General features: G+C 37.7%; 1 protein-coding gene across 3 annotated transcripts in view; it reads right to left on the bottom strand.

The window, feature by feature from the left end:
* The window catches only part of CUNH1orf21 (chromosome unknown C1orf21 homolog), a 234,487-nt gene that overhangs the window by 104,015 nt on the left and 116,289 nt on the right, over positions 1 to 14,183 (bottom strand). For all 3 annotated transcript variants that reach the window (XR_004272736.1, XM_032291177.1, XM_032291178.1), the window contains exon 3: positions 11,710 to 11,804. Coding sequence is in view for 2 of the 3 variants with exons in the window: in XM_032291177.1 (XP_032147068.1) it covers positions 11,710 to 11,804 (95 nt within the window). In the remaining variant the exon portion in view is untranslated. The remainder of the gene's footprint in view (positions 1 to 11,709; positions 11,805 to 14,183) is intronic.

The following is a 14,183-nucleotide window of genomic DNA, read 5'->3' on the forward strand; positions in this document are numbered from 1 at the left end:
AGGAGGAGGTCAAGAGTAATTATGTTCAACCACTTTTAGAAAGCACCCTGTATCTAAGGAAAGCATGTTTAAAAGCAATCACATTTTACAACAATGCTGGGAAAAGGGAAGTCATTATCAACAACCCAATCTTTAAATTAGACCAGCAGAGGTCTGTTCCATTTATTCTATAATTACAAATACTGCAAACTGGCTAAACAATGTGACTATTGGTAAACCAGAAATTAATGTGCTGACCAAAAAAAAAATCCAACTAGCCAAATAAACACTTCCTAAAGCATTCCATCAGCCTCCCAAACTGCTTCATTATTCATGTCACGTCTTTCTTCCAGGCTCAACACTATTCCTCCTGCTTGAAATCCCTTTCCCAATTTCATTTGCCAATGAAAACCCGGTCTTATTCGAGGCTCTGGTTTCATTCGAGGGCCTCCATCAGAGACTCAGTGTGTGCATCTGTCTCCTCTTGAGTTTCCTAAGAGTTGCAACTGTGTGTTGTCAATCCTTACACACCTTCAGTGCCTGTACTATGCCTAAATTAGGGTGAGAACAGAGTACACCGAAATAGAAATTGATTCAAGAGATATGTTGTACTGGAACACTAACACTGTGTTCACCTGAATATGGTCAGCTCAGCGTTGAGCATGTAAAAGAGAAAAAAACATTTAAAACAGGATTGCAGTCATGTAGTTGCTTCAAAAACCACCTGAGTCATTGATTTCTGTGTATGTTGAGATACACTTTAGTATCATCCTTTCTTCATAGGAGACTGAAGTGTGATATGAAGATATAACTCTTTCTTCGAAGGAAGTAGGCATTAACTCTTACCTACACCCACAAGCATGTTGTGCCTTAACTTTGTTTCCACTATAAAACAGCAATGAACGGAAATGAAGCCAGGTGTCCTTTTAAGCAGCAATAACAATAATCATTATAATTTGTTGGGCTTTATGTTTACAAAGCAGTTTTATGTGCAATATTTTATTCTCCCAGTATTCTGTTCCTGAATCGGAAACTTTGCTTCTGCTCAATACTTAAAACTTGGAAGACTGATTTAACAAATCTCTCATCCTTAGAGAATTAAACTCTACTCCAGCTCTACTCTAAATCAAATTACCACAGTGCCAGAATAATCTCTAAGACCTTGAATGTGTTTGGCTCAAGTAACACAAAAATGCTAGTTGGATATAGGAAGTCTTCCAAGATCGATGAAGTGGTAGCATTCTTCTCTCTTATACCTTCTACCCCACAACGAACAGAAGAGAATGATGCTGTCAAAACCCTTTCCTCGCTCCTGTGAGTAAAGTTATTCCCTTAGGAAGCCAAAATGTTCAGGTAGATGATGTCTGGGACCCTGACACTATTCCTCTAACTATCTGTCAGAAGTTCAGGCTGATGTCACCATCACATCAGGCATGAGAGAATAAGTAAAGAGACTACTGAGTTAGAACCATGAGATCTTTGGGGTGAATCTGATGCTTTAAAATGCTATTTATTAAGCTGTCTCGGAAAGGGTATATTTTATCTAAATCAGATACCTAGAATCACTATCTTCACTTTAGTGTGGGGAACACCTCAGTCCTCTAGAGGTCCCCCAAAACGATGAAGTACCTCCCTCAAGTCCAGAACTCTCTCTTGTAATCCAACCTAGCCCCACCCTGTGCTCAAATCTCATCTGTCCCTAGAAGGAGAGCGGTGAGAAGGGTAGTAGTACTTTATACAGCTTGACACTTTTTCTATTAATACCAGTTTCACTCTTGTTGGTTTCTTTTACTTTATTCTCAAGTGATAGGAATGTACAAGTGGCTTGGGAAACTGGGGCTATTCAAAGTCGTGGTCTTTTGTATTATTTGGTCTCTAAAAATAATTACTTGACCTTGCATTTAAGAGTGAGAACGCAAAGGTAAATAGTCATTTCTAAGATCATCAAGAACAACCTTTAAACAGAAAAGTCAGTTTGCTATTTTATTAGCTGCTCTACAGAGTCATAGGAAAAGTAAACATAGTGCTTATTAAAGAGTTCAAATGGACTTGTAGAGGGTTCCTAAATATGAGAACATCTATACAAGAACGTATATTACTATAACAAACATTTTGTTAGTGATTTTAAGTTTATAACATTCATTCACAAGACTTTTATTCCTCACAAGTGATCATCTAATAGAGTAATATGATGACTGTGATCTTGAGCTCTTGGGTTTCCTACTGACCTAATGTTATTGAACGGAATTGCAGAATATCCTCTGGTTTATGTTTCAGGCGGTCAATCAATCAAATGCTTTGGAGAACACAAGCTCCCTTACAGGGGACTGCTTCAACACAGCTTATTCTGTGGATCAGGGCCACTTCCCAGTTTTCACCAACTGGATGCCACTGCTCCAAAGAGAGCTCACATGAGCTTCTGAAGCAGTTAATCTGATCAGGGATGCCCCCTAATTTCCAAGTCTTCATTTCTGCAACTGGATGTTTGTCTCTGTGTCCCCACCCAAATCTCGCTTTGAATTGTACTCCCATAGCTCCCATGTGTTGTGGGAGGGACCTGGTGGGAGATAACTGAATTGTGGGGGCAGTTTCCTCCATACTGTTCTCATGGTAGTGAATAAGCCTCACGAGATCTAATGGTTTTATCAGGGGTTTCTGCTTTCGCATCTTCCTCATTCTGTCTTTGCCTGCTGCCATCCATGTAAGATGGGGCTTGCTCCTCCCTGCCTTCTGCTGTGATTGTGAGGCTTCCCCAGCCATGTGGAGCTGTAAGTCCAATAAAACCTCTGTCTTATGTAAATTGTCCAGTCTTAGGTATGTCTTTGTCAGCAGCATGAAAACGGACTAATCCAGTAAAGACGTCCTGGATGTTTATTGGACATTTAATGGACTGGAGATAAGTAAGGAAGCTCTCATAAACTCCATAGGCAGGAGGGGGATGTAGTCATGCCTGAAACTTGATTCCACTCTCCTTTTCTCCTAAAGCACATTAAAACATTCTGTTCATTTGTTTTAATTTTGTCATAGAATTGTTCTCAGAAATTGATGACTGTGGAAGTGTGTTTCAAATTAGTCCTCAACTCTATAGATAAGACTGAAATCAAAAGCTCAACCATGTTATATGTCATCAAATAGAAAAGAATCTTTTCATTTATTCGAAGAGACCTGAAAACAGTGAATCAAAAACCAGTGTAGGCTGGGTGTGGTGACTCACACCTGTAATCCCAGTACTTTGGGAAACCAAGGCAGGTGGATCACTTGAGGCTAGGAGTTCAAGACCAGCCTGGCCAACATAGTGAAACCCCCATCTCTACTAAAAATGCAAAAATTAGCCAGGCGTGGTGGTGCATGCCTGAAATCCCAGCTTCTTGGGGGGCTGAGGCACGAGAATTGTTGAACCCAGGAGATAGAAACTGCAGTGAGCCAAGATTGCAGCACTGCACTCCAGCCTCAGGCAACAAAGTGAGACTCAGTCTTAAAAACAACAACAAAACCAAACAAAAACCCCAAACTATTGCAATACGTGTAAAGCTAGGAAATACAAACAAAGAAAAAACACACAAAAAATCCACCATCAAATGGCTTAATATTCGTAAGGGAATATGGCTTGAGAATTACAAATGTTAAAGAAATAATTTTCCTTAATTAATGTCCTTAATATTTTCCTTAAATGATGTTTTATTGTATAGTACAAAGGAACACTTAAAAATTAAAATGGGAATGTCCTTTATCTGTCAAAATGCTTACTTTAGAGAGGCCAAGGAATCAGAATACTGCCAAGTCTAGGGTAATGTACTTTTAAATCATTTAAATGCAAAACTGGTAATCTATGTAAAGCAAAGCCCAGTGATTCTCAAGTCAAACTGTGTTCTAACAGTCCTAATCTGTTAGACTTCAGAGAATGACTAAAAACTGACGATATGTAAGATAAGGAGAAATGTCATAATTTTACTTGTGGATTCCCAAGTAGTCAATATTGGACTTTTATTATTGTTGTCTCCTTTTTTAAAAATCAATTTTAAATCACACAGATACTATACTCATATTTTCTTGAAAAAATTAAAAACAAAGGATAAAAATCCTCTTTAACCACCACATGCAATTTTTCTAATCCGTTCCCACATGACCCAACTCCACTAATAAAAGTAACATGAAGATAGCCAACAATGGCATTTTCTATGCCAGAAAGTCTTCAAGGAGGTTATAGGTATATCTTATTTAATTTTCATAACTTCCCAATAAAGTGGCTCCAACTATTCTCCCCATTTTGCAGAGCAGGAAACTGAGCCTTCACATTCTTAGGTTCCCCATTAACTCAGGTATCCACTGTTAGTAATTTTGGGTATATCCACTCAGTTTTTAATCTATGAATACCTAAACATATATGGGTACCCACAGAAAATACAGTGTTGCTGTTTTACTTTAATAAAACCTTAAATGGCATCATGCTATATACATCCATTCTACAATTTTCATGATTTTTCCACGACAGTTCATGTAATTCTAACTCATTCTTCTTAATTGCTGCCTTGTATAGCATAGCTGTACCATTCTCATATTGACAAGCAGGAAGGTTATTTTCAGATTTTCACTAATATAAACAATGCTGCAGTGAACAAGTCTTGTGCAAGCTTCCTCATGCAGATGAGTAGCTGCTTGGGTGGACAGTAAGATCTGGAAGGGCTAGGTTATGGGCATGCATATTTAAACTTCAACAGATGCTGCTAAACTAGGGTTCAAAATGGTTACCATTAGTATTGAAATGCCTATTTTCCTATAATCATGCCAAAATCTGGTATTATCAAACTTCAAAATTTTGCCAATCCATTGGGTGAAAATGAGATCATGTTATCATCTGCATTTCCCTGATTACACTAAAAGTGCTATTAGGCAACACAATCCAAACTGGCAATTAAACAATCCAGTGAGTTAAATCAAGGGGACATAAACATGTACATATATATTAAACATAGGATTTTATTTTAAATTAAATGAATGTGTATTTCCTCTTTTTAGAGACAGGGTCTGGCTTTGTCACTCAGGCTGGGGAGCACTGGCACGATCAGAGCTCAGTGTAGCTTTGAACTCCTGGGCTCAAGCGATCCTCCTGCCTCAGCCTCAAATCCTCCTGCCTCAGTCTGCTGAGTAGCTGCAACTATTGGCATGCATCACCAGGCACAGCTAATTCTATTTTTACTTTCATTTTTGTAGAGATAGAGTCTTTCTATGTTGCCCAGGCTGGCCTCAAAGTCCTTGCCTCAAGTGATTCTCCCACTTTGGAAAGTGCTGGAATTATAGGCATGAGCCACTGCACCCAGCGCACTCCCATTTTTTGGTGTAGGAATAAAGGCTTCTCCTTTAAGTAAGGAACCACTGACCAGGGCTACACATTCACCTTCTGCATTAACCATATCCTTAATGCTCATCTAGGATTCCCTGTTTTGATTTCTTATGTGAAGTGGGAATGTAAGGACCTTGTGAAATAATGTGAGCATGAATTTAATTTAACATCAAGCTTTTAGTAATTCGCCTTCATCAGGACTTTCCAAAGCATTCAATTTAATTTTCACTGAAACAGCTCTTTACATACTTGTGTTTCATTGGCTTACATGTTATTTAACTAAATTACATAATTACAATGACATTCAACTAGTATGAACCAGTTTGGGAACCAGCACACCAGCTCTTGGAAAATACACAATTCACTGTGGGAGTAAATGCACAGAGGTATTCTAGTGAATAGCCCACCAGCCATCCAGGCAAACATGCTTTGGCTGCAGCCAGTATCTTTCAGAGAGAGAGATTTGCAGACTTGATTAAGAGAGTATCCACTGTTCTAGTGATATGGAACATATTTTCATATGCTTAACATCCAATATCCTCTACTGTAAACCATCTGTTCATTTATCTATTTTTCTAACAGATTATCTTTTTCTCAATTATTTACATGTTCTTTCTAAATCCCAGACATTAATCCTTTGCCTTTTATTTATCATAAAAATTTCCTCCCAGGATTTTGCCTATCTATAGAATAACTACTTTTTGTAGTTATTCTGCTTTACAAAAGTATATAATTTCAATGTAATGAAAGAAAGCTTTTTCTTCACAGCTTTTGCTTTCCCTCCCTTTGCTTAGGTTCTAAACATATTCTCACATATTTTCCTCTAAAACTTTGATACAGCAATCCCTAATCGTTTTGACACCAGGAACCGGTTTCATGGAAGATAATTTTTTTATGGACCAGGGTAAAGAGGCAAGGCAGGAGGTGGCGGGGCTTCAGCATGAAACTGTTCCACCCAGATCATCAGGCATTAGTTTAGATTCTCATATGGAGCACACAACCTAGATCTCTCACATGCACAGTTCACAATAGGGTTTGTTCTCCTATGAGAATCTAATGCGGCTGCTGATCTGACAGGAGGCAGAGCTCAGGTGATAATGTGAGCGATGGGGAACAGATGCAAATATAGATGAAGTTCACCCGTTCACCTGCCTGCTGCTCACCTTCTGCTGTGTGGCCTGGTTCCTAATAGGCCACAGACCAGTACCAGTCCAGAGCCTGGGGGTTGGGGACCCCTGCTTCAATAATTAGTAAGTTTGTGATTCCCCAGGTTCCAGATGAGTAACTTGAAGTCTGAAAATTTTTGATATTTGGCCAAAAGCATAAAGCTAGACATGGTAAAGCTAGGGCCCATATTGATATTTACCTATGTATACTCTAAAGCAAATGCTACTACTTCACACCACCATCCTTAAGATGGAATTAAAGTCTGAGAGAAGCAAAGTGGAAAATATGACATTAAGCAATGATGAAAATTGGGATAATGAACATCTTCATATTGTGAGTACATAAATGACTGACATATAAATGATGCATCAACAGCCTCAGAAAACCAGCATGATCTTCTCCATCATGCAGCCCTGATGTCAAGGGGCTCAAAAGACTGGAGGTCTGCAGCAATTACTGAGCAACTACTAGGTATTATGAACTGTTAGGTGCTAGATACCAAAAAGATAGTTTTTAGCCTCATGAGCTTAAAGTCCAAAAGAGGAACAGATACTAAGCAAATTATGCACAGTTATTCCTAAACAGTTGCGTTGAGTACTATAAAGAACTCAGATGTAATCAGAATGAATAAAGGAGAATCTTAAAAAATGAAGAGCTACCAATGATGAGGCCTGCTGTGAGCAAGGAGGGCAGTGGCAAGACAGAAGCCAAAGCCTCCTGTGGGCACAGACAACCTACAGAGGAGGGCCTTCAAGTGGACCTTGGAGTCTCAAGGGGCTTTCTTTGACCATCATCTCTTCTCTTCCTTTTGGCTGCCCCATTTATACCCAAGTGATGCGGTCTGGCTCTGTGTCCCCACCCAAATCTCATCTTGAATTGAAATCCCCACATGTCAGGGAAAGGACCTCATAGGAGGTGATTAAATCACAAGGGCAGTTCCTCCATGCTGTTCTCATGCTAGTGAGTGAGTTTTCATGAGATCTGATGGTTTTATAAAGGAATTTTCTCCCCTTGGCTATACAGTTCTCTCCCCTGCCACTATGTGAAGAAAGACGTGTTTGTTTTCCCTTCTACCATGATTCTAAGTTTCCTGATGCCCCCCTGGCCATACGGAACTGTGATTCAATTAAATTCTTTCTTTATAAATTACCCAGTCTTGGATATGTCTTTAAAGCGGCATGAAAATGGACTAATGTATCAAGCATTCAGCCATCAACTTGACCCAAATGTATATTTATAGGCCCAACTATGCCTATTCATTCATTCTTCTGTTCATTCAAGCCAACAAAAACATTCTGAACACCTGGCATGTCCCAAAGCAATGCTGCTGAGCTGCACACCATCATTCCCACCTCTTCGCTAGAGTTCTCCACATCAATGTTCTACAAATTCCTAAAGCTCTGTTTGCTCAAACCAATCTCTGTTTTCACATTATACTTTGAATTGTGTTCATTTAGGTCACATGCCTTCTATCTGCTTTCAGAAAGTAAGCTCCCAAGGGGATTTATTCTGATGTGCTTTTTGTGTCTCCCAAATAATCTGACTGCCTAAGAATCTAGTAGACACAGGTGAAGTTCTATTACTGCACTTACTACATTGTTGTATGATCCATGTCTTAACTTCTTTTGTGCACTATACTTTGAACTTTTTAAGGATTAACAAGAATAAATAATGAATGAATGAATGAATGGATGGATGGATGGATGGATGCGTACCTTCTATTTTCCTCAAAAACAGTCTTCCCACTGATTTCACCATATCATTGTGGTCACCACTTATTCTCATCATGACCAACCCACCGTCTTTCTAGGGCGTCTAAATCTTGACATTACCATTATCTCCTAATTCACTGGTCTTAATTAATACCTAATGAGCCGTCAAATCTTGTTGCTTCTACTTCTGCAGCCTTACCGAAATCTTTTCTATTCTCCCTGTCAACACCTTGGTTCAGATTTACTGCCTCTTGAAAAAATTATTGTGACTGGTCTCTCATTTTGGCTCCCCAAACCAATCCATATTATACCAGCTGTTGCCACATGAACTTTCCCACACTGTAATTCCATCCTGCCAATCCCTGGTTTATGAACACTCAAAGCCTCCCTTCAATCCACTGCATCAATTTTAGAGCACTCAGCTGGATATCAAGGCTCTGTACATTACCCCATCTACATTTTGATTCTAATCTCCCATTGCTTCCCTACTGACACCTACTCCTATTCTCTGCCATTGCCCAACCAAAATGACTATGTGCATTTTACTAAATATATCTTATGTTTTTCACCTGTTACTTCTGCTTGGGCACATGTCCCCAATTCCATACTTTGAGGCCCATCTTAAGTGTCAGCTTTTTCATGAAGTAGATCCTGATACCCCAATAGATGAGTTCTCTACCTCCTTTGAATATCTACAGCTCTTTGTATTTCCTTCTTAAAGTTCAGTCTCACCTTGTTTTACTTACAGTCATTTGGTACTTATCTTGTCCACTGCAATATAAGCACCCTGAGGATCAGTGGTTTCTTTCTTTATCTGTTTCTCTGCAGAGTCTAGTGCAAGTGCTTTGCAAGAGGCAATCAAATATTTGTTGAACTCAACGAAACTATACTGTAAGCTCCTTGAAGACTGACTTTAAGTACCCTGAGTCTCTCAAAACTTAGTGTTCTGTACACAATAGGTACTCAAAACATACTTTGTACATAATTTCATGGTTCCATGGTAAAGTTTTTAAAGATACATCTAACATTGGCATCAACCTAAAGTATTCGTTTAGAAAGCTCCCACCAATTAACATAAAGGAAAAAAGAAAGAAACCTGATTTTAACACTCTTGATTCTTTCCTTTTGTTTTACGTGATGATGTCTAACTCTTACAGATGCTTATCATGTGCTAAGCACTGAGCTCAAAGTCTTACGACTGTCATCTCATGCAATACTCACAACAGGACTATGAGGCATTGTTGTTTTTCTCATGTGGTGTGTGGGAGGTTTAGAGAAATAAAAATCTTCATCCTACAGTAAGCAAGTGGCAGAGCTGAGACTGGAACCCTTGTCCTCACCATCCTGCCATACTGCCTTGGTTGTGTTTGCTGAGCAAGCAACAGTATGAGTTTAAAGAAACTTTTAAAAAACACTTTGACCTACATCTTAATATCATTCTTTGAAATGTAAGAACTTCTTGACACTTAAAGAGTGTTTCTTATTTAAAATAATAATAATAATAATTGTTACATCTATTTCATCCACTTTCCAATGTTAAGCTTCAAGTTTAGGAGGCTATTAATATTTTCTCAAATTGTGTATAGTCAATACTTGATTATGTCCCCCTAAGGATGGAGTAGGTAACAAAGACAAAAAACTACCAGATAACTGAACAGTCACTTAATTTTGGAAAACAGTCTAGGAATTTAGGATTAAAGATAGCCATTTACTTTCCATTCCCCATGCAAATCTTTACACACTTGAAAAATTCTATTGGGAGCCTGGATCCTGGCTGGCTGGCAGAGCAAAGGGGTGAGGCTTGTCACAGATAATCCACAAATAAAGCAGAATGACCAGACATTTTTCTCTTTTCAAATCCCAATTCAGTCTGATTCTGACCACAATGCTGAAAAAGAATACACCAAGCACCAAGTAGTTGACAGATTGCAAAACTGAGAGAGAAGGAAAATGGTTATACTGGTCCTAAATATGATGAAAGCACGCTGAGAAAACTCATAAACTATAAAAGGTGTTGCTTCTTTGGTTCCAGAGACACAAGCATGTGAAGCAGAGACACACGTTGGTAGAATCAAGGAGAAACCACTGCCAGACTATTCACAAGTAGTTCCCTAGCCTCTATAGTAAATATTATTACTAAAATGAGATTTATAAGTCAAGCTAGAACTCCATCAAGCAAGGAAAAACTCCATTGTTTAGTAAAATAAAGTAGAAACATGACTACTAATATTTCAATGCTCAGGTCTTCGATTTGTCCATTCAAAGCAAAATAAACACCATGTAGACGGTCTGGTAATATTAACTTTTAGTATTTAGTCATAGCTACTTTCCTGGATTTAAGTATTGATGATAAAATACATTACCCACTGTAGACATAATGAATCTCTGTGTCTTAAGTGATACTTTAAAATCCAAATCCCATTTATGAAGCAAAACTTCATTACCTAAATTTTCATTCCTTTAAAATGATCTAAAAATATTGACTTATTGATACTTCAGTATTTCAAACTTATAGATCATATGTTCAGAAAAGAATTAGGGAAAAGAATCAGCCTCCAATATTCACAAATGTGTCATGGAAAATGACAGCCCTAAATACTCATGTGCACTGCTTATTGTTCTGGCAAATTCCTCTCCTGCAGCAGAAGTCATTAAAAGAAAAACAAAGCACATCATTAAAAAATGAGTTTCAGTCAAGTGAAAGTATTATATGACACTGCAAGCTTCTTAAAAAATACATTTTAACTCAATCATGAAAAAACCAAATATAAGTAATGCAAAATATAATATAAACAACAAAAACAATTTTGCTCCGATACAACTGAGTAAATACATATTCTTAACAATTTGTAACTGCTTTTAAGAAATCATCTATATTATAATTAGCTAATGTTTTTATGAATATGGGATGTTAAGATGGAAAGTGTATACTGGTTCCTACTCAAAAAAAGAGGTTCCTGACTTCCTATTTCAGATCATCACAATTCTCACATAAACTCAAAACCCGTAAGACCTTTAATATTGTGAATATGAAGTACTGACTCTCTGGAGAAAGACTTACCTTGAAGTGAGTTGCTTTTCCTTTAAAAATGACCTTTTATTCCTTTGAAAAGCAACTTTGTCCACATTACATCTCTAGAATAATGAAAAAACCATTCATCCTGATTTGGATAGGAGTAAAAGAGGTACAGAAAAACAAAACTCATACAATCCTCCCCTCACAAACCTCAATCCTACTTCATGATTTTTCCCTTAAATTTAGCTATTTTAAAACACTAATAGTTTTGCTATATTTTCCCTGGAGCATTCTCTATCAAGATTAAAAAGGGCTTATTCGGAGACAAACAGGATACAGGAGTAATGGTGCAGCTTCCAGGCAAGCTATAAATAGCTGCAGCATTTTCAAGAAATCTTGTGCCAGTGTGTAAGCTGCAGTTAAAACATGCAGTGCAGATTTTATTACAATGGTGTCACCAAAATTCATTGTTAAGTGAGAAATTCAATTCTTACCAAGTTTTCTTGGTTCCTGGCTGCTATTTTCTGCTCTTCTTCTGCCCCATTTTTCATGTATTTGACCTCTTCCACTGGTTTGATCCTATACTCATCTGAGTACCAAAAAAAGAAAACATATTTTACAAATTTTTCCCCAATAGTAGCAAAGTGTCAATCAGAAAATCCCAACAGCATACTTTGCTAGACCCTTTAACCTGTGGCCTTCATATGTGGTTCATTTGGAAGAAGCTTAACCAGGTATCTTTGGATCTTTTTATGAGGCTCTCTTCTCTGTCTGCTGGAAAAAAGCTCAGCACCATGAATGCAGCTAATCAAAGTGTCACTACTGCCTGGTCCTTCTGCAGAGAGCAAATATTGCAGAGGAAACAGGATACTCCATCTTTAAAGACTTTTTGAAATGTATGTTACACTAGGATGTATCACAGAATTGTCTGATAAGATTCAAGAGAACATTTTTATTCTTCCCCAAGAGAATATTAGTCCAAAAATGCCAGCAATTTTCACTGATATATTCATTCTTTAATTTCTCTTTGGAAAAAAACAGAGTAAGACTAAAGAGTTATATTGATAAATAGAAACAAGTGAAGAATTAAGATTTTTTCTTTCAGTGATCCCTATATTAAATTTTAGCAGTCTGCAATTATTTCACATTAAGTATACATTATATATTTATTTTACACACACACACACCCACACACACACACACACTTTAATTCAATCTCTCTGTAAAGTCAAATGCATGAAGAGCTATTATAGCTCATAGATCAAATGGGTAGATACTGCACTTAAGGCTGGGGCGTACAGTGGGACATGGATGGACCCTAGTCTCCTCAACAGCCCCAATTTCACACAGATCCTGATATCAATACACATCAAACAACAAACTCAGGAAAACTTGCAGCTTAAGTTCTTCAGAATAGTGATCACCATGATGACATTTCCATCAGATTCCTGTCAACAGGAAATGACTGGAACACATGAAAGTCAAAAATAAGTGTGACTCTGAATCCTTCTTAATCCAATTTGTGGGAAAAATCACAGAAATTGTGAAATTAGAAAATATCAACCAACAAACTGACGACTGCCTGGCATAGGTTACGGAGTAACGTCTGACTATAGGGACCACCTGAAAGACAGCTGTCTATCACTAAGAGAGTTTATATTTCAGTTCAGAAAGTCGCAATATGTTTTCTTATTAACTATGATTAAATGGCTAAAAAGACGATTATATAATTTCTTTCCTTAGTATCTATAACACCACTTTCTAATATAGTTTCAGGTTTCCTCATTACCCCTTAACACACAACTCCCAAAGATGTTCAGGACATTATACAGCATAATATATAAAATACAGTAACATTTCTGCAAGTAATTATGCTGTTCAAATGTTTCTCAAAATTATCATTCTTATGAATGTAATACATTTGCATGTATCTGAATAAAGACTTCATGTTCACTGCTAAGCCAACCGTTTTTTCCACCTGACAATTCAGTCATTATTGATGCTATCTTTTTGTAAAGATATTAGAAAGACTAGTGTGAGGTTCAGTAATGAGCCCTTTAGGAATACCAGGTCCTAAATGCATTAACAAGTTAATTAATAGATTCTGATCCACAATTACAACACAAAAGAATTTTACATTCCAACTTGGAATTTAGAAGAGACACTAACACTGGCAAATTGAATGAAGGATTATTTACCAAGAAGTTGGGAAAACAATTGTTAATTAAAAAAGAGAAGACACTGACAAATTTGCCCCCAATACAATTACACAGAGATAAAACTAAAAGTTAAAAAAAAGGTAAAAATGGGTCTCCCTAACTTCAGTTTGGGACATTAGTATTTACAAATCCTGGTAGACTGAGATAATTACTATTAATACCTTGTTTTTTTTTTTTTTTTTTTTTTTTTTTTTTTTTTTGGGGACAGAATCTCACTCTGTCACCCAGGTTGGAGGCTGGAGTGCAATGGCATGATCTTGGCTCACTGCAACCTCTGCTTCCCGGGTTCAAGCAATTCTCCTACCTCAGCCTCCCAAACAGCTAGGATTACAGGTGCCCGCCACAACACCTAGCTAATTTTTTGTATTTTTAGTAGAGACAGGGTTTCACCTCATTGGCAGGCTGTTCTCGAACTCCTGACCTCAGGTGATCCACTCGCCTCAGCCTCCCAAAGTGCTAGGATTACAAGCATGAGCCACCGCGCCCAGCCTACTATTAATAACCTTTAACTGAACTAAATTGTGAACTTAGTTGCTATTGGTGAATTTCTAATTATTTAACTACACATAATACTGATAGGTATTGACAGATATTTACATCTACGTCTTTACCTATCACAAGTGAATTTTGTGATTTTTTTTCCCCATAGGATGCGGAAGAGGGTAACATTTTCAGACCTATGCAGAACCTTCTGAAAGACCCAGATGGCCCTTTGCCCACTGCATGGTGAAGGTTTCATCTAGGGAGGA

Source organism: Sapajus apella, unplaced genomic scaffold, assembly GCF_009761245.1.
Source record: "Sapajus apella isolate SASKATOON/1434 unplaced genomic scaffold, GSC_monkey_1.0 scaffold25, whole genome shotgun sequence".
Classification (NCBI taxonomy): domain Eukaryota; kingdom Metazoa; phylum Chordata; class Mammalia; order Primates; family Cebidae; genus Sapajus; species Sapajus apella.